We start from the raw sequence: 19,532 nt of genomic DNA on the forward strand, positions 1-19,532 counted from the left end.
GCCCAGTGCGGGTTATTCCACCTCCCCGCACTGGTAGGGCTAGATTGGGCATTGAGCCAGGTGTCATGAGGCCGGCTCAACGCGTCTGGTCTCCAGTGCGTCTCCTCGGGCCGGCTTACATGGCACCAGCCTTACGCATGGTGTCCCCGGTTCGCCTACATAGCCCGGTGCGGGTTATTCCACCTCCCCGCACTGGTTGGGCGACGGGGAGCATTCAACCAGGTAAGGTTGGGCAGGCTCGGTGCTCAAGAGAGCCAGTACGCCTGCACGGTCCGGTATTTCCGGCGCTACCTCCCCGCCCCAGCCCAGTACCACCAGTGCCTACACCACGCACCAGGCTTCCAGTGCGTTTCCAGAGCCCTGTTCCTCCTCCACGCACTCTTCCTATGGTGCGTGTATCCAGTTCGGTGCCTCCAGTTCCGGCCACACGCACTAAGCCTCATGTGCGTCTCCTAAGTCCTGTGCACACTGTTTCTCCCCGTACTCGTCCTGATGTGCGTGCACTCAGCCCGGTGCCACCAGTGCCGGTACCACGCACCAGGAATACAGCACGCTTTGAGAGTTCAGTGTGCCCTGTCCCTGCTCCCCGCACTAGGCTTGAAGTGCGTGTCCTCAGTCAGGTGCCTCCAGTTACGGCACTACGCACCAAGCCTACAGTGCGTCTCAGCCGGCCAGAGTCTGCCGTCTGCCCAACGGCGCATGAACTGCCTGTCTGCCATGAGCCTGCAAAGCTGCCCGTCTGCCATGAGCCTACAGAGCCTTCCGCCAGACAGGAGCAGCCAGAGCCTTCCGTCAGACAGGTGCAGTCTGAGCCATCCGTCTCCCCAGCGCCATCTGAGCCATCCGTCTCCCCAGCGCCATCTGAGCCATCCGTCTCCCCAGCGCCATCTGAGCCATCCGTCTCCCCAGCGCCGTCTGAGCCATCCGTCTCCCCAGCGCCGTCTGAGCCATCCGTCTCCTCAGCGCCATCTGAGCCATCCGTCTGTCCTGAGCCATTAGAGCCGCCCGTCTGTCCCGAGCCGTCAGAGCCGATAGTCAGTCAGGAGCCGCTAGAGCCAGTTATCAGTCAGGATCTGCCAGAGCCGCCAACCAGACAGGATCTGCCAGAGCCGCCAACCAGACAGGATCTGCCAGAGCCGCCAACCAGACAGGATCTGCCAGAGCCGTCAGTGAGCCATGAGCGTCCAGAGCCTTCAGCCAGCCATGAGCGTCCAGAGCCGTCAGCGAGCCATGAGCGTCGAGAGCCGTCAGCGAGCCATGAGCGTCGAGAGCCGTCAGCCAGCCATGAGCGTCGAGAGCCGTCAGCCAGCCATGAGCGTCGAGAGCCGTCAGCCAGCCATGAGCGTCGAGAGCCGTCAGCCAGCCATGAGCGTCGAGAGCCGTCAGCCAGCCATGAGCGTCGAGAGCCGTCAGCCTGCCATGAGCGTCTAGAGCCGTTAGCCAGTCATGAGCTGTCCCTTAGCCCGGAGCGGCTATTTACCCAGAACTGCCCCTCAGTCCAGAGCTGTCTCTCTGTCCGGAGCTGCCTTTCAGTCCGGAGTTGCCCCTCTATCCTGATCTCCCTCTTTATCCTGAGCTACCTCTATATCCTGATCTATCCCTCTGTCTTGAGCTATCCCTCTGTCTTGATCTATCCCTCTGTCCCGGTGCTGCCCCTGTTGTTGATGTTACCAAGAGGATTTTGTGGGGGTAAGATGAGGGTGGACATTCATAGGGGGAGATGGAAGCTGGGATTGACTATGGTGGGGTGGGGACCTCGCCCGGAGCCTGAGCCACCACCGTGGTCAGATGCCCACCCAGACCCTCCCCTAGACTTTGTGCTGGTGCGCCCGGAGTTCGCACCTTATGGGGGGGGTTATGTCACGTTCCTGACCTATTTCTGTTAGTTTGTTGTATGTGTTAGTTGGTCAGGACGTGAGTTTGGGTGGGCATTCTATGTTTTCTGTTTCTATGTTGGTTTATGGGTTGCCTGGTATGGCTCTTAATTAGAGGCAGGTGTTTGGCGTTCCTCTAATTAAGAGTCATATTTAGGTAGGTGTTTTCACAGTGTTCGTTGTGGGTGATTGTCTCCTGTGTCAGTATGTATGTTCGTGCCACACGGGACTGTAGCGTTTGTTTGTTTCGTTTCGTTTCGATGTCGTCTGTTTCCTGTACGTAAGTTTATGTTTAGTTATGTAAGTTTATGTTCAGGTTTCGTCTACGTCGTTTTCTTGTTTTGTAGTTTTGAAAGTGTTTTGTTTCGTTTCGTGTTGCCATCATATTTTATAATAAAGATGGCTTATTTCCCAAAGCCTGCGTTTTGGTCTGAAGATCCTTCTCTCCTCACCTCATCCGAGGATGAGGAGAGCGACAGCCTTTACACTATAAGTAACCCTTTGTGGTAGCCTACCGGTATACTGCGAAGCAGAATCAATGAGTTAACCAGTTAACTCACCCAAATATTCTGAAATAACTTAATTTTTTTATAACGAACCTGAAAATCAGTAGTTGTTTCTGGTTGTTTATTAAAGTCAGCTGCATGGTTAGTGGCTAACTCATTGAACGTACGTTGTTGTAGATCCATCAGACTGAAAGCGGTTGTTTATTTAATTGACAAGTTCACTGCTTCTTTAAGCATCTGGTAAGGTTCATTAATTCGATTCAAAATACATGCATCTCCTTGCGCCATTATCACGACTGGATCTATCTTCGCAGCGAGGGGATGGAATGGAGCGAGCAGGACTGTCATGTCTAGAAGGGATACAGCTTTTGTCAACAAAAAAAAAACGTGTTGCATTTTAGCTAACCCTAACCCTTTTCCTAACCTAACTTAATTATCCTAGCCTGCCACGTTAATTCTCCTAACATGTTGCGTAAATTCTCCTAAACCTGCTACGAAAAGTCTATTTTGACAAAAGCTGTATCCCTTCTAGCCAAAACCGAGCAGGACCGATGCACCGGGAGAATGAGAACCGCCCTGAGCCAAGAGACAGAGGCATACCTTCAAAACAAGAACAATTTCAGATGCCGCCTGCCGCTACCTCTTTCAGCTTCTGACTGTCTCTAGGTATAAGCCGACATGTCGCTTCTCCTCCGCTGAATAGCAACATAGCTATCCTTGTCGTTGCACAGACGGGAATGTCAACTCGGGAAGATGGTCCGCGTAGCGAGCATCCTGGGGTTGGTGATGCTCAGTGTTGCTCTGCTCATACTCTCATTGATCAGCTACGTGTCAATAAAGAAAGATTTTCTCTTCACGACCCCCAAATACGCAAGTTCAGGGAGTTCTCGGATGTATATGTTTCATACCGGATTTCGGTAAGTATTGCAATAACATATCGCAATAGAAACGTGTGCTATGTGCGTAGGCTATAGCCTGCTGAAGTGTGCGGTTTTACATTCTTGTAGCATATACATACATGTAACGGTCTTTATTATCACGCAACATATAATGGTTTGTTTCTATTTCCAGAATAGCAGTGGGGGGCTTTTTCTAAAACCAGAGGTTTCATATTAGGGAGGCTTGTGTCATAGGCTGCTAGTCTACAGTAGGCTACACCACAAACCAAAAGGCCTACACTGTCACAGTATAAATATAACGACGCCTCTGTCGGTTCTCTCGTCATATTCTAAGGTCATATCAATAATCAACGTGTCCATATTTCCCACGATTATTGAATTTACCGGATGTCACTGCTTTTTTTTTATTCAACCGGATATCAAGTCGAATCTCAGCCAAATTAATGAATTCCCTACGTACAACAACAAGCCAGCTCACAGGTCGAAAATAGAGCAGAATTTAATCCTATCTGGTCATGAACAAGAAACACAACGCATGTTGTAATGATCGTACTGATGTGAAGGCTTTGTCACAATGCCCCTGTGTTATGATGCTCAGCTAGAGAGGTCCCGAACGTCCAGCTGTGATGCAATGGCCACCGGCTGCTGTGTTCTCTGGCTCGCTCAAGGGAGCTGTCCTTAGTCCTGATTTAAATGTGGCGATAGATTCATTTCCACCCTGTAATCCATTCCCCCTTTTGTTGAATCCAAGTTGTATCAGGCTGTATAACAAGGCTGTATCATTGGATGCCCTCCCTTCCTCTCCACAGAAACTATACATATATATATATATATACATACATATATATATATACATACATACATACATACATACATACATACATACATATAAAGTTGAAGTTTACATACACTTAGGTTGGAGTCATTAAAACTTGTTTTTCAACCACTCCACAAATTTCTTGTTAACAAACTATAGTTTTGGCAAGTCGGTTAGGACATCTACTTTGTGCATGACACAAGTAATTTTTTCAACAATTGTTTACAGACAGATTATTTCACTTATAATTCACCGTATCATAATTCCAGTGGGTCAGAAGTTTATATACACTAAGTTGACTGTGCCTTTAAACAGCTTGGAAAATTCCAGAAAATGATGTCATGGCTTTAGAAGCTTCTGATAGGCTAATTGGCATAATTTGAGTCAATTGGAGGTGTACCTGTGGATGTATTTCAAGGCCTACTTTCAAACTCAGTCTCTCTTTGATTGACATCATGGGAAAATCAAAAGAAATCAGCCAAGACCTCAGAAAAAAGTCTGGTTCATCCTTGTGCACAATTTCCAAATGCCTGAAGGCACCACGTTCATCTGTACAATCAATAGTATGCAAGTATAAACACCATGGGACCACGCAGCCGTCATACCGATCAGGAAGGAGACGTGTTCTGTCTCCTAGAGATGAATGTACTTTGGTGCTAAAAGTGCAAATCAATCCCAGAACAACAGCAAAGGACCTTGTGAAGATGCTGGAGGAAACGGGTACAAAAGTCTCTATATCCACAGTTAAACGAGTCCTATATCGACATAACCTGAAAGGCTGCTCAGCAAGGAAGAAGCCACTGTTCCAAAACCGCCATAAAAAAGCCAGATTACGGTTTGCAACTGCACATGGGGACAAAGATTGTACTTTTTGGAGAAATGTCCTCTGGTCTGATGAAACAAAAATAGAACTGTTTGGCCATAATGACCATTGTTATGTTTGGAGGAAAAAGGGGGATGCTTGCAAGCCGAAGAACACCACCCCAACCGTGAAGCACGGGGGTAGTAGCATCATGTTGTGGGGGTGCTTTGCTGCAGGAGGGACTGGTTCACTTCACAAAATAGATGGCATCATGAGGCAGGAAAATTATGTGGATATATTGAAGCAACATCTCAAGACATAAGTCAGAAGTTAAAGCTTGGTCGCAAATGGGTCTTCCAAAGGGACGATGACCCCAAGCATACTTCCAAAGTTGTGGCAAAATGGTTTAAGGACAACAAAGTAAAGTATTGGAGTGCCCATCACAAAGCCCTGACCTCAATCCTATAGAAAATTTGTGGTCAGAACTGAAAAAGCATGTGCAAGCAAGGAGGCCTACAAACCTGACTCAGTTACACCAGCTCTGTCAGGAGGAATGGTTCAAAATTCACCCAACTTATTGTGGGAAGCTTGTGGAAGGCTACCCGAAACATTTGACCCAAGTTAAACAATTTAAAGGCAATGCTACCAAATACTAATTGAGTGTATGTAATCTTCTGACCCACTGGGAATGTGATGAAAGAAATAAAAGCTGAAATAAATCATTCTCTCTACTATTATTCTGACATTTCACATTATGAAAATAAAGTGGTGATCCTAACTGACCCAAGACAGGGAATTGATACTAGGATTAAATGTCAGGAATTGTGAAAAACTGAGTTTAAATGTGTTTGGCTAAGGTGTATGTAATCTTCCGACTATATACACTACCGTTCAAAAGTTTGGGGTCACTTAGAAATGTCCTTGTTTTTGAAAGAAAAGCACATCTTTTCTGTCCATTAAAATAACATCAAATTGATCAGAAATACAATGTAGACATCGTTAATGTTGTAAATTACTATTGTAGCTGGAAACGGCAGATTTTTTATGGAATATCTACATAGACAGAGGCCCATTATCAGCAACCATCACTCCTGTGTTCCAATGGCACGTTGTGTTAGCTAATCCAAGATTATAATTTTAAAAGGCTAATTGATCATTAGAAAACCATTTTGCAATTATGTTAGCACAGCTGAAAACTGTTGTCCTGATTAAATAAGCAATAAAACTGGCCTTCTTTAGACTAGTTGAGTATCTGGAGCATCAGCAGTTGTGGGTTCGATTACAGGCTCAAAATGGCCGGAAACAAAGAACTTTCTTCTGAAACTCGTCAGTCTATTCTTGTTCTGAGAAATGAAGGCTATTCCATGAGAGAAATTGCCCAGAAACTGAAAATCTCGTACAAAGCTGTGTACTACTCCCTTCACTCAACAGCACGAACTGGCTTCTAACCAGAATAGAAAGAGGAGTGGGAGGCCCCGGTGCACAACTGAGCGAGAGGACAAGTACATTAGAGTGTCTGGTTTGAGAAACAGACGCCTCACAAGTCCTCAACTGGCAGCTTCATTAAATAGTACCCCACAAAACACCAGTCTCAACGTCAACAATGAAGAGGCAACTTCCTCTGTCCAGTGTCTGTGTTCTATTGTCCATCTTAATCTTTTCTTTTTTATTGGCTAGTCTGAGATATGGCTTTTTCTTTGCAACTCTTCCTAGAAGGCCAGCATCCCGGAGTCGCCTCTTCATTGTTGACGTTGAGACTGGTGTTTTGCGGGTACTATTTAATGAAGCTGCCAGTTGAGGACTTGTTAGGCGTCTGTTCAAATGCACTACATTTGCCCAGAGCCCAATAGGCCCTATATAGACAATAGGATACCATTTGGAAATCAAGCATTTTTCATTTTACCTTTAACCATACTGTACATGTAAAATAATCTCTCACACCTCAGTTCCATAACTCTCCATGTTTTATCCCCACAGCAACAGTCAAATCCATTCACAAGTACAATACCACCAGGATATTAACCAACCAATGTATCAATGTGTTTGCCTCTGTCCACAGGTCTCAGCTGGCTATGAAGTACCTGGACCCTGCCTTCACCCCTCTGACCAGAGCCCTGAATGAGATCCTCCGGGATGACACCTCCAAATGGCGCTATAACAGAACGGCATTCACAGAACATAGGTGAAGTAGCCTATAGGATACATCTGGATGCTGTTCATTAGGGCGCTAACGTTGCAAAACGTTTTAACGCTATAACAGAACATCTTTCACAGAACATAGGTGAAGTAGCCTATAGGATACATCTGGATGCTGTTCATTAGGGCGCTAACGTTGCAAAACGTTTTAACGCTATAACAGAACGGCATTCACAGAACATAGGTGAAGTAGCCTATAGGATACATCTGGATGCTGTTCATTAGGGCGCTAACGTTGCAAAACGTTTTAACGCTTTAACAGAACATGGGGGAGGAGTGGGGGAGTGGGGCGCTACGACTGGTGGAGAAGAATGCAGGCACAGACAACATGGACAGTCCTTAAAGGTGCAATATGCAGAAATCGCTCCGCCATTTCCTGGTTGCTAAAATTCTAATAGTTCGCCTACTTTCAGTTTATGTTACAATAGAGAATCATTGTACCATCTAAACCGCTGTGAAATATATTTTCCATAACCAAAAATATTGTATTTTCAGCTGTTTGAAGCTGGTTTACAAAACCTAAAGTACACAAAAACAAAACTTAAGATCAGGAAACATAGAAATAGCGCACATAGAACAGATCTACCGCTTCTTAGACTTGCTTTCAATGAAAATTACAGTTCTATGAATCCAATTTCTATGGGAATTTGGTGCGTCAATGGGGATCTGGTTTGCGCTTTGTGGGACTATCATTTGTTTTTCAACAGGAAAATGACCCAAAACACACCTCCAGGCTGTGTAAGGGTTATTTCACAATCACCTGACCTCAGCCCAATTGAGATGGTTTGGGATGAGTTGGACCGCAGAGTGAAGAAAAAGCAGCCAGCAAGTGCTCAGCATATGTGGGAACTCCTTCAAGACTGTTGGAAAAGCATTCCTCATGAAGCTGGTTGAGAGAATGCCAAGAGTGTGCAAAGCTGTCGTCAATGCAAAGGGTGGCTACTTTGAAGAATCTCAAATATAAAATATATTTTGATTTGTTGAACACTTTTTTTTGGTTACTACTTGATTCCATATGTGTTATTTCATAGTGTTGATGTCTTCACTATTATTTCGACAATGTAGAAAATAGTAAAACATTAAGAAAAACCCTTGAATGAGTAGGTGTGTTTGAAACTTTTGACTGGTAATGTATATATTTCCTGAGCTTTCTTATATCTCCCATATGGGTCCTGATCAAATGAAGTACACTACATAGGACATAGGGTGCGAGTTGGGATGCAGCCTAACATTTCCCCCACCTGTCTAATTTCTCCATATCTTCCAGAAAAGAGATCTCTCAACACATCGACATCGCCCACAACTTCACCCTGACCCGGAGCAGCGTGCGCGTGGGTCAGCTGATGCACTATGACTACTCCAGCCACAAGTACGTCTTCTCCATTGGTGAGAACTTCAAGTCCCTGCTTCCCGAGGCATCCCCCATCGTCAACAAGCACTACAATGTGTGTGCCGTGGTGGGGAACAGCGGCGTCCTCACAGGGAGTCGCTGTGGTCCCGAGATCGAGAAGTTTGACTTCGTCTTCCGCTGCAACTTCGCTCCCACGGAGATCTTCCACCGGGACGTGGGGCGGAGGACCAACCTCACGACCTTTAACCCCAGCATCCTGGAGAAATACTACAACAACCTGCTGACCCTCCAGGACAGGAACAACTTCTTCCTGAGTCTGAAGAAGCTGGACAGGGCCATACTCTGGATCCCTGCCTTCTTCTTCCATACCTCGGCCACGGTGACCAGGACACTGGTCGACTTCTTCGTGGAGCACAGAGGACAGCTGAAGGTTCAGCTAGCCTGGCCTGGCAACATCATGCAGTACATAAACCGGTAAGACTGGACACACCAGAGTGATTGGTTGATTGATAAATTGATTGATTTGTTGATTTAGCGATTGATTTATGTTTATTGTCCTTCAAGAGGAAACTCTTAACAGATCACAAGTTACATATTAACACAAGTCATATAGAATCACAACTGGACACACGTAGCATAGCATTGGACGCACCTAGCATAGCACTGGACACACCTAGCATAGCACTGGACACACCTAGCATAGCACTGGACACACCTAGCATAGCACTGGACACACCTAGCATAGCACTGGACACACCTAGCATAGCACTGGACACACCGAGCATAGCACTGGACACACCTAGCATAGCACTGGACACACCTAGCATTGCACTGGACACACCTAGCATAACATTGGACACACTTAGCATAACATTGTACACACCTAGCATAGCATTGGACACACCTAGCATAACACTGGATACACCTAGCATAGCATTGGACACACCTAGCATAGCACTGGACACACCTAGCATAACACTGGAAACACCTAGCATAGCACTGGACACACCTAGCATAGCACTGGACACACCTAGCATAGCATTGGACACACCTAGCATAGCACTGGACACACCTAGCATAGCATTGGATAAACATAACATAGCATTAAACCAGAGGAGGTTGGTGGGCGAACAGGCTCATTTTAATGGCTGGAATAGAATAAATAGAACGGTATCAAACACAACAAACATATGGAAAACATGTTTGACTCTGTTCCATTTATTATATTCCAGCCATTACAATGAGCCCGTCCTCCTATAGCTTCTCCCACCAGCCTCTTCTGCATTGGACGAACATAACATAGTATCAGACACACCCAACATTGCATTGGGCACACTCAACATAGCATTTTGACTTTTGTATATTCTTCTCAGAAATAGATTATGAAAATTTGAAGCCATTTTATTTTAACATCGTACAATCCATGCTTCTTACCATAAACTTTCCACCAGTAACTGACATGAAAATGTAGTAATGAAAGAAGAGCTATGAGTAAACTGCCTTGTTCAGGGGCAGAACCACAGATTTTTACCTTGTCAGCTCGGCGATTCAATCAAGCAACCTTGCGGTTACTGGCCCAATGCTCTTACCACTAGGCTACCTGCCACCCCCGTTATTACCTACCTTTACCACCTTGGGGTGGCCCGCCAGGAAGTCCAGGATCCAGTTGTCGAGGGAGGTGTTTAGTCCCAGGGTCCTTAGCTTAGTGATGAGCTTTGAGGGCACTATGGTGTTGAACGCTGAGCTGTAGTCAATGACAACATTCTCACGTAGTGTTCCTATTGTTCAGGTGGGAAAGGGCAGTGTGGAGTACAATAGAGATTGCATCATCTGTGGAACGGTTGGGGCGGTATGCAAATTGGAGTGGGTCTAGGGTTTCTGGGATAATGGTGTTGATGTGAGCCATGACCAGCCTTTCAAAGCACCTCATAGCTACAGACATGAGTGCTACGGGTCGGTAGTCATTTAGGCAGGTTACCTTAGTGTTCTTTGGCACAGGGATTATGATGGCCTGCTTGAAACATGTTGGTATTACAGACTCGGTAAGGGACAGGTTGAAAATGTCAGTGAAGACACTTGCCAGTTGGTCAGCGCATGCTCGGAGTACACTTCCTGGTAATCCGTCTGGCCCTGCGGCCTTGTGAATGTTGACCTTTTTAAAGGTCTTACTCACATCGGCTACGGAGAGCATGATCACACAGTCGTCCGGAACAGCTGGTGTTCCCTTGCATGTTTCAGTGTTACTTGCCTCGAAGAAAGCATAGAAGTTATTTAGCTCATCTGGTAGGCTCGTGTCACTGGGCAGCTCTCGGCTGTGCTTCCCTTTGTAGTCTCTAATAGTTTGCAAGCCCTGCCACATCCGACGAGCATCAGAGCCGGTGTAGTACGATTCAATCTTAGTCCTGTATTTACGCTTTGCCTGTTTGATGGTTCGTCGGAGAGAGTACGGGATTTCTTATAATCCTCCGGGTTAGAGTCCCGCTCCTTGTAAGCGGCAGCTCTACCCTTTAGCTCAGTGCGGACGTTGCCTGTATTCATGGCTTGCATGTTTCATCACAATATTGTTTTGAATGTTCATTTTGAACTGATAACCAACTGAGCATTCTACTCAATGCATCATCAATGAGCGTTGAAGATTTTATCCAAAGTGCATTACAGTGGCTTGGAAATCCAATGACATTCAAAATGAGGCAAATAATTTGTAGGAAAACCTTTTGTCACCATTTTGATGTCACCAGATTATAATGTTAGCTAGCTAACTAGCTAAGATTGAGGGGAGACCACCGGATTTTAGCTAGCTAACGTTAGCTTTGCTAGTTATTTTTGATTAATTTTGCTAGCTAATGTCAACATTGCAATCTTTTTAAAGTAAATTTGACGACATGATAATGCTAGAAAAGTTGTTTCCTACTAATTATTTGGCTACTTTATCAATGTCATCGTATTTCCAGACACTAGTGTAATTTAGAGAAAACACGAGTTACGTCCGTCCAGAATCACCACTTTATGGCGCCACCGATAGAGGGCGGCTTGAGAACGTTCATAACAAGGGCATGACGCGACCGAGTGACTGGGGTGCAACCTATTAATACTCTTTAATACTCAAGTTTTGTACTCAATTGAAAACAATAACATTCTTCCTTACATTGTGTTGTTGTAGCCTGGGTAGGATACATTTCTTGTCCCTAAAAAAACTGAAACAATCGGAGACCGGGGAGGGAGCACACTCAGCGCAGCCTCTGGACCGCACATAATGTAGGCTACCTATGATTGCATTATCTGATACTTTTTATTTTTTTCGCTGTGTAAATTCACTGGATACATTCACATTGACATTATGAGTTATGGGCTAGAATGCATACGCTTCTAACTTAGGCTAAAGCTCGAGCCTGTCTGTCTTTGTTTTGTCGCGCAATTACGCACCTGGCCTCTCCGCTTCCACAGCAGGTAAAGCCAGACTACAAAATCTGGTTGGACATTTATTTTGACTTATTTTCTTTAGTCTACTATCAGCCTATTGGACGAGAGATACACACTTGCTCTTCCTTGCTGAATGTAAAATAGGCTACAGCATTAAGAACGGGCGGGAAGTTGGAAAGGAGAAGCCAGTATTTTTCCTATAGTAGGCCAATCTTAACACCGATTGGCTACATACTGACAACAAACACCATATGAGTGTTCTGCTAATGTATCTTTCTGTACGTTCAAAACTGTCGACAATAGACCCAAACAGGTCCACATGTTTGCATAGTCAGGCCTAGGCTGTTAGGCCTATGCAGTTATTTTGGCATGAAACAAAACGTTTGAGATGTTATTCAAATTTGCCTGAATAACTGAGGTTTATAGACAATAATTGTGTACTCACTTAAAAACAATGAATTCCTCATTGCACTGTGTTGTTGTAGGTATAATAATGATCTTGTTTAAAAACGTAGGCCTAATAATAATAATAGTGGAGGAGCGGTAAAGATACTCTGAATGATCGGCTATGAAAAGCCAACTGACATTTACTCCTGAGGTGCTGACCTGTTGCACCCTCGACATCCACTGTGATTATTATTATTTGACCATGATGGTCAGTTATGAACATTTGAACATCTTGGCCATGTTCTGTTATAATCTCCACAGCCAGAAGAGGACTGGCCACCCCTCATAGCCTGGTTCCTCTCTAGGTTTCTTCCTAGGTTTTGGCCTTTTCTAGGGAGTTTTTCCTAGCCACCGTGCTTCTACACCTGCATTGCTTGCTGTTTGGGGTTTTTAGGCTGGGTTTCTGTACAGCACTTTGAGATATCAGCTGATGTAAGAAGGGCTATATAAATTGATTTGATTTGGTGCTAGCTGGCGCCGTCTGAGCGGTTAGCTTCTGAACCCTCACCCGCTAGTGACTGAATGCTGAGATACCTGGTTCTAACTCACTACAGGCTGTCCGGCAAGAACAGTACTAATGCTTCTCAGTCCAGAACTTATATTATCTTCATCACTACCACCACAAACTATAGTATTCACACTCAAAAATCTTCATTTTACATAGGATGTACCAGTTTTTCTATAGGGGAAAGGAGACATAAACATTACCAGTCAAAATTTTAGAACACCTATGAAGGGTTTTTCTTAATTTTTTACTATTTTCTACATTATTAGAATAATAGTGAAGACATCAACACTATGAAATAACATATGGAATCATGTAGTAACCAAAAAAGTGTTAAACAAATCCTTCAATTAGCCACCCTTTTCCTTGATGACAGCTTTGGTCACCCTTTTCCTTGATGACAGCTTGGCATTCTCTCAACCAGCTGCATGACGTAGTCACCTGGAAGGCATTTCAATTAACAGGTGTGCCTTCTTAAAAGTTAATTTGTGGAATTTCTTTCTTTCTTAATGCGTTTGAGCCAATCAGTTGTGTTGTGACAAGGTAGGGATGAATAAATAGAAAACCTTGAATTAGTAGGTGTTCTAAATCTTTTGACCGGTAGTGTATGTATATTAACTATAGTAATGCCACAATACCACAGGATCTGTACATAGCCTGGTAGAATAACATTACATACACACATCAAGGATATGTATAAATGTCTCGCTATAGAGAGAGAGAAATAATTATTCGGAAGGCACGATTTATTGCCCTCTCTCTCTGGCCTAATGTACATCTTATCTGATCTGTGTCCGGTGCCTCAGAGTCATAAATCTCACTGAGGACAGTCTGAAACTTCTAGAATCTCTTGCCATGGCTTAACAGTAGCATGAATAAGTGTTAAAGTGCACATATAGGCTATAGGAATTAACCATCTCTAAACAATCATGCAACCAATGCAATATAAACAACATGCAAATAGGGTATCTGTCACGCCTGCTCCCGCTCTCGCCAGCCATCACACGAAGCATCGGGGAGTACTGGCGTTCCGGTTGGTGGTGACATCGGTCCTGGGTCGCCGCCAATGGAACCGGGGGTGCCTAGCCAGCTTGTCGGGCTTCCACGCTCTAGCTGGCTCGAGAGGTTTCCTTACCCCGGTTGGCTCGGAAGGCGCCCATCCCACGTCGGGCATCAGCCGGATTGTCAGGTCTTGTTCGCCCAGCCGGCCCACGAGTTTTCTTGTTTTGTTGGTGACATCAAGCTTGGATTCCGCTGCCGATGGAACCGCGGGTGCCTAAGCCAGCTCGTCGGCTTCCACGTCCTAGCTGGCTCGAGAAGTTTCCTTGCCTCGGTTCCTTGCCTCCCATCCCAAATCATGCCTCAGCCAGATCGTCAGGCTCCTATGCCTCAGCCAGCTCGCCAGGCTCCCACTCCCCTGCCGGTTCGTGGGGAGTTTACCCCCATCCGGCTTTCCCAGCGCCCATGTCTCAGCTGGCTCGCCCAGGTGGGATGCCGGGTGACGCCCCTAGAGAGGGGGGGGGGGGGGGGTACTGTTACGTCTTCTCCCGCTCTTCCCCCACGAGTGCCAGGCTGCCCTACATTTACGCACACCTGCCTTCCCTCGTCATGCGCTTCAGCGATATTGGACTCACCTGGACTCACTCAGTCAGTCACCTGTTTATTACCTCCCCTATCAGTTCACCAGCTCTGTTCCCCCACTGCTGCAGTGTTTGTCATATGTCCGTGTTACCCGTGTGCTGACGCTGTTCCTGTCTTGTTCTATGTCTGTTTCCAAATAAATGTCTGACTCCCCGTACCTGCTTCTCCTCTCCGGCGTCGGTCTTTACAGTATCTGGAATATACAAGCTGCAGCAGGTAATTAGGCCTAAAGGCAATTGCTTGCAGTCAATCCTCATCTTAACGTATAAATCCCACAACTGACTTCTTGGATGCATTGACAATCTTCCTAAAATAAACTGTCAACTTGGTCGTTAACCAGAACTTGCTAATGGGACTGTGGGGAAAGTCATGTGCACAGGCATTGCCTTTTTTTACAGTCTGGCTGTACTCGAGGGGCAGCTGATAGCCAGTGTCACTTTAAAGAACCATGGGGACCAGGGGGTGCACAATGTTGCGGGAACAGTGTCGTGGCAGAGGATCCACTAACTCAGCTGTTGCAGGGCCGCTGGGGCCCTTCCGTGGGCGCTGAGTACAATGCCGGAGGCTGGCCACAGCTGAAGGAGGAATGTGGCACGCCTGCCACAACTGTCTTTGGTGAGGTTGGTGACTCTTTCACCACTGCTGAACGCGATGACTCCCATAGTGGAACAGGCTGGGACCACTGGGTGAGGCTTGTCGGGAATCTTGAGGCAGGGCCCCAGAGACAAGGTCAGGGGGTTCCCCAGGTGCGGTGGCCAGAGGGTCCCCAGGTCAGGGAACGGTGGACCACCAGGTCAGGGAACAATGGATCACCAGGTCAGGGAACAATGGATCACCAGGTCAGGGAACGGTGGTTCCCCAGGTCAGGGAATGGTGGATCACCAGGTCAAGGAACGGTGGGTCCCCAGGTCAGGGAACGGGGGGTCCCCAGGTCAGGGAACGGTGGGTCCCCAGGTCAGGGAACGGTGAGTCCCCAGGTCAGGGAACGGTGGGTCCCTAGGTCAGGGAACGGTCGGTCCTCAGGTCAGGGAACGGTCGGTCCTCAGGTCAGGGAACGGTCGGTCCCCAGGTCAGGGAACGGTGGGTCCCCAGGTCAGGGGGCTGAGGGCCTAGCACGGCAGGAAACCTAGGACCTGACAGGGCAGAGGACTTGGAACCTATTACTAAGACGGAGGACTGCAAGCCAGGTATGGTCATTGGGGCCGCAGGCTGGGACTTGACAGCGGCAAGCTGAACTTTGAAGACAGGACGGGGCTTATCCCACCAGGCCGTGGCGGTCTGAACCAGTATTCCCTATATAGTGCACTACCTTTGTGACCACAGCCCTATGGGCCCTGGTGACCACAACCCTATTGGCCCTGGTGACCACAGCCCTATTGGCCCTGGTGACCACAGCCCTATTGGCCCTGGTGACCACAGCCCTATTGGCCCTGGTGTCCACAGCCCTATTGGCCCTGGTGTCCACAGCCCTATGGGCCCTGGTGTCCACAGCCCTATGGGCCCTGGTGACCACAGCCCTATGGGCCCTGGTGTCCACAGGCCTATGGGCCCTAGTGTCCACAGCTCTCTGGGTCCTGGTGTCCACAGCTCTCTGAGCCCTGGTGTCCACAGCTCTCTGGGCCCTGGTGTCCACAGCTCTCTGGGCCCTGGTGTTCCACAGCTCTCTGGGCCCTGGTGTCCACAGCTCTCTGGGTCCTGGTGTCCACAGCTCTCTGGGTCCTGGTGTCCACAGCTCTCTGGGCCCTGGTGTCCACAGCTCTCTGGGCCCTGGTGTCCACAGCTCTCTGGGCCCTGGTGTCCACAGCCCTATGGGCCCTGGTGTCCACAGCTTTCTGGGCCCTGGTGTCCACAGCTCTCTGGGCCCTGGTGTCCACAGCTCTCTGGGCCCTGGTGTCCACAGCTCTCTGGGCCCTGGTGTCCACAGCTCTCTGGGCCCTGGTGTCCACAGCTCTCTGAGCCCTGGTGTCCACAGCTCTCTGGGCCCTGGTGTCCACAGCTCTCTGGGCCCTGGTGTCCACAGCTCTCTGGGCCTTGGTGTCCACAGCTCTCTGGGCCCTGGTGTCCACAGCTCTCTGAGCCCTGGTGTCCACAGCTCTCTGGGCCCTGATGTCCACAGCTCTCTGGGCCCTGGTGTCCACAGCTCTCTGGGCCCTGGTGTCCACAGCTCTCTGGGTCCTGGTGTCCACCGCTCTCTGGGCCCTGGTGTCCACAGCTCTCTGGGTCCTGGTGTCCACAGCTCTCTGGGCCCTGGTGTCCACAGCTCTCTGGGTCCTGGTGTCCACAGCTCTCTGGGCCCTGGTGTCCACAGCCCTATAGGCCCTGGTGTACACAGCTCTCTGGGCCCTGGTGTCCACAGCTCTCTGGGCCCTGGTATCCACAGCTCTCTGGGCCCTAGTGTCCACAGCTCTCTGGGCCCTTGTCAAAAGTAGTGTGCTAGAAAGTGAATAGGGTGCTATTTGGGACACAGACTGGTTGTACTATCATCTCCCTCAATCCCATTAAAGTAATGCTCGCACGGAATATCTTCATTTAACAAGCTGTGTCTACATTTAACACCCGTGTCTATATTGTTCCCATTGATGAGGGGACAATTTCATTTTGGGATAATGTATCAATGGTTTCAATTTGTTTTCAACTGTGTACAGGAGCATGTACAGCACTCACACATACACACATATAAACAAACACACACACACATAAACAAACACACACAGACACATAAACAAACACACACACACACACACATAAACAAACACACACAGACACATAAACAAACACACACACACACATAAACAAACACACACACACACATAAACAAACACACACACACACACATAAACAAACACACACACACACATAAACACACACACACACATAAACAAACACACACACACACACACATAAACAAACACACACACACACACACATAAACACACACAATTCTACATCTGCATTGCTTGCTATTTTGGGGTTTAGGCTGGATTTCTGTATAAGCACTTTGTGACATCGGCTGATGTAAAAGGGGCTTTAAAAATACATTTTATAGACTGATAAACACACAAACACACACATATAAACACACACATAAACACACACACACACACACACACACACATAAACACAAAATAACACACTCCAATCCATTACTACAGTAACCATTCTAACAGTATCCATTCTAATAGTATCCATTCTAACAGTATCCATTCTAACAGTATCCATTCTAACAGTAACCATTCTAACAGTATCCATTCTAACAGTATCCATTCTAACAGTATCCATTCTAACAGTAACCATTCTAACAGTAACCATTCTAACAGTATCCATTCTAACAGTATCCATTCTAACAGTCACCATTACTACAGTATCCATTCTAACAGTAACCATTCTAACAGTATCCATTCTAACAGTATCCATTCTAACAGTATCCATTCTAACCGTATCCATTCTAACAGTAACCATTCTAACAGTAACCATTCTAACAGTATCCATTCTAACAGTATCCATTCTAACAGTAACCATTCTAACAGTAACCATTCTAACAGTAACCATTCTAACAGTAACCATTCTAACAGTATCCATTCTAACAGTAACCATTCTAACAGTATCCATTCTAACAGTATCCATTCTAACAGTATCCATTCTAACAGTATCCGTTCTAACAGTAACCATTCTAACAGTAACCATTCTAACAGTAACCATTCTAACAGTATCCATTCTAACAGTATCCATTCTAACAGTAACCATTACTACAGTATCCATTCTAACAGTATCCATTCTAATAGTATCCATTCTAACAGTCACCATTACTACAGTATCCATTCTAACAGTAACCATTCTAACAGTATCCATTCTAACAGTATCCATTCTAACAGTAACCATTACTACAGTATCCATTCTAACAGTATCCATTCTAACAGTAACCATTCTAACAGTATCCATTCTAACAGTAACCATTACTACAGTATCCATTCTAACAGTATCCATTCTAATAGTATCCATTCTAACAGTCACCATTACTACAGTATCCATTCTAACAGTAACCATTCTAACAGTATCCATTCTAACAGTATCCATTCTAACAGTAACCATTACTACAGTATCCATTCTAACAGTATCCATTCTAGCAGTATCCATTCTAACAGTATCCATTCTAACAGTATCCATTCTAGCAGTATCCATTCTAGCAGTATCCATTCTAACAGTATCCATTCTAGCAGTATCCATTCTAGCAGTAACCATTCTAACAGTATCCATTCTAACAGTATCCATTCTAGCAGTATCCATTCTAACAGTAACCATTCTAAGAGTATCCATTCTAACAGTAACCATTCTAACAGTAACCATTCTAACAGTATCCATTCTAACAGTAACCATTCTAACAGTATCCATTCTAACAGTATCCATTCTAACAGTATCCATTCTAACAGTATCCATTCTAACAGTATCCATTCTAACAGTAACCATTCTAACAGTATCCATTCTAACAGTATCCATTCTAACAGTAACCATTACTACAGTAACCATTCTAACAGTATCCATTCTAACAGTATCCATTCTAACAGTAACCATTCTAACAGTATCCATTCTAACAGTATCCATTCTAACAGTAACCATTACTACAGTATCCATTCTAACAGTATCCATTCTAACAGTATCCATTCTAACAGTATCCATTCTAACAGTATCCATTCTAACAGTATCCATTCTAACAGTAACCATTACTACAGTATCCATTCTAACAGTCACCATTACTACAGTATCCATTCTAACAGTATCCATTCTAACAGTCACCATTACTACAGTAACCATTCTAACAGTCACCATTCTAATAGTATCCATTCTAACAGTCACCATTCTAACAGTAACCATTCTAGCAGTATCCATTCTAACAGTATCCATTCTAACAGTATCCATTCTAACAGTATCCATTCTAACAGTAACCATTCTAACAGTAACCATTCTAACAGTATCCATTCTAACAGTATCCATTCTAACAGTAACCATTCTAACAGTATCCATTCTAACAGTATCCATTCTAACAGTATCCATTCTAACAGTAACCATTCTAACAGTA

The 19,532-nt window shown here is 45.9% G+C and overlaps 1 protein-coding gene across 1 annotated transcript in view; it reads left to right on the forward strand.

Moving 5' to 3' along the window:
• Positions 1–2,564: 2,564 nt before the first annotated feature.
• LOC129812991 (sia-alpha-2,3-Gal-beta-1,4-GlcNAc-R:alpha 2,8-sialyltransferase-like) overlaps positions 2,565–19,532 on the forward strand; it is a 32,954-nt gene continuing 15,986 nt past the window's right edge. Inside the window, exons 1-3 of the mRNA XM_055865080.1 lie at positions 2,565–3,297; positions 6,958–7,080; positions 8,362–8,919. Of these exons, the coding sequence (XP_055721055.1) occupies positions 3,134–3,297; positions 6,958–7,080; positions 8,362–8,919 (845 nt within the window). The 5' untranslated portion in view covers positions 2,565–3,133. The remainder of the gene's footprint in view (positions 3,298–6,957; positions 7,081–8,361; positions 8,920–19,532) is intronic.

The sequence above is a fragment of the Salvelinus fontinalis genome, chromosome 2 (genome assembly GCF_029448725.1).
Source record: "Salvelinus fontinalis isolate EN_2023a chromosome 2, ASM2944872v1, whole genome shotgun sequence".
In the NCBI taxonomy this organism is placed as follows: domain Eukaryota; kingdom Metazoa; phylum Chordata; class Actinopteri; order Salmoniformes; family Salmonidae; genus Salvelinus; species Salvelinus fontinalis.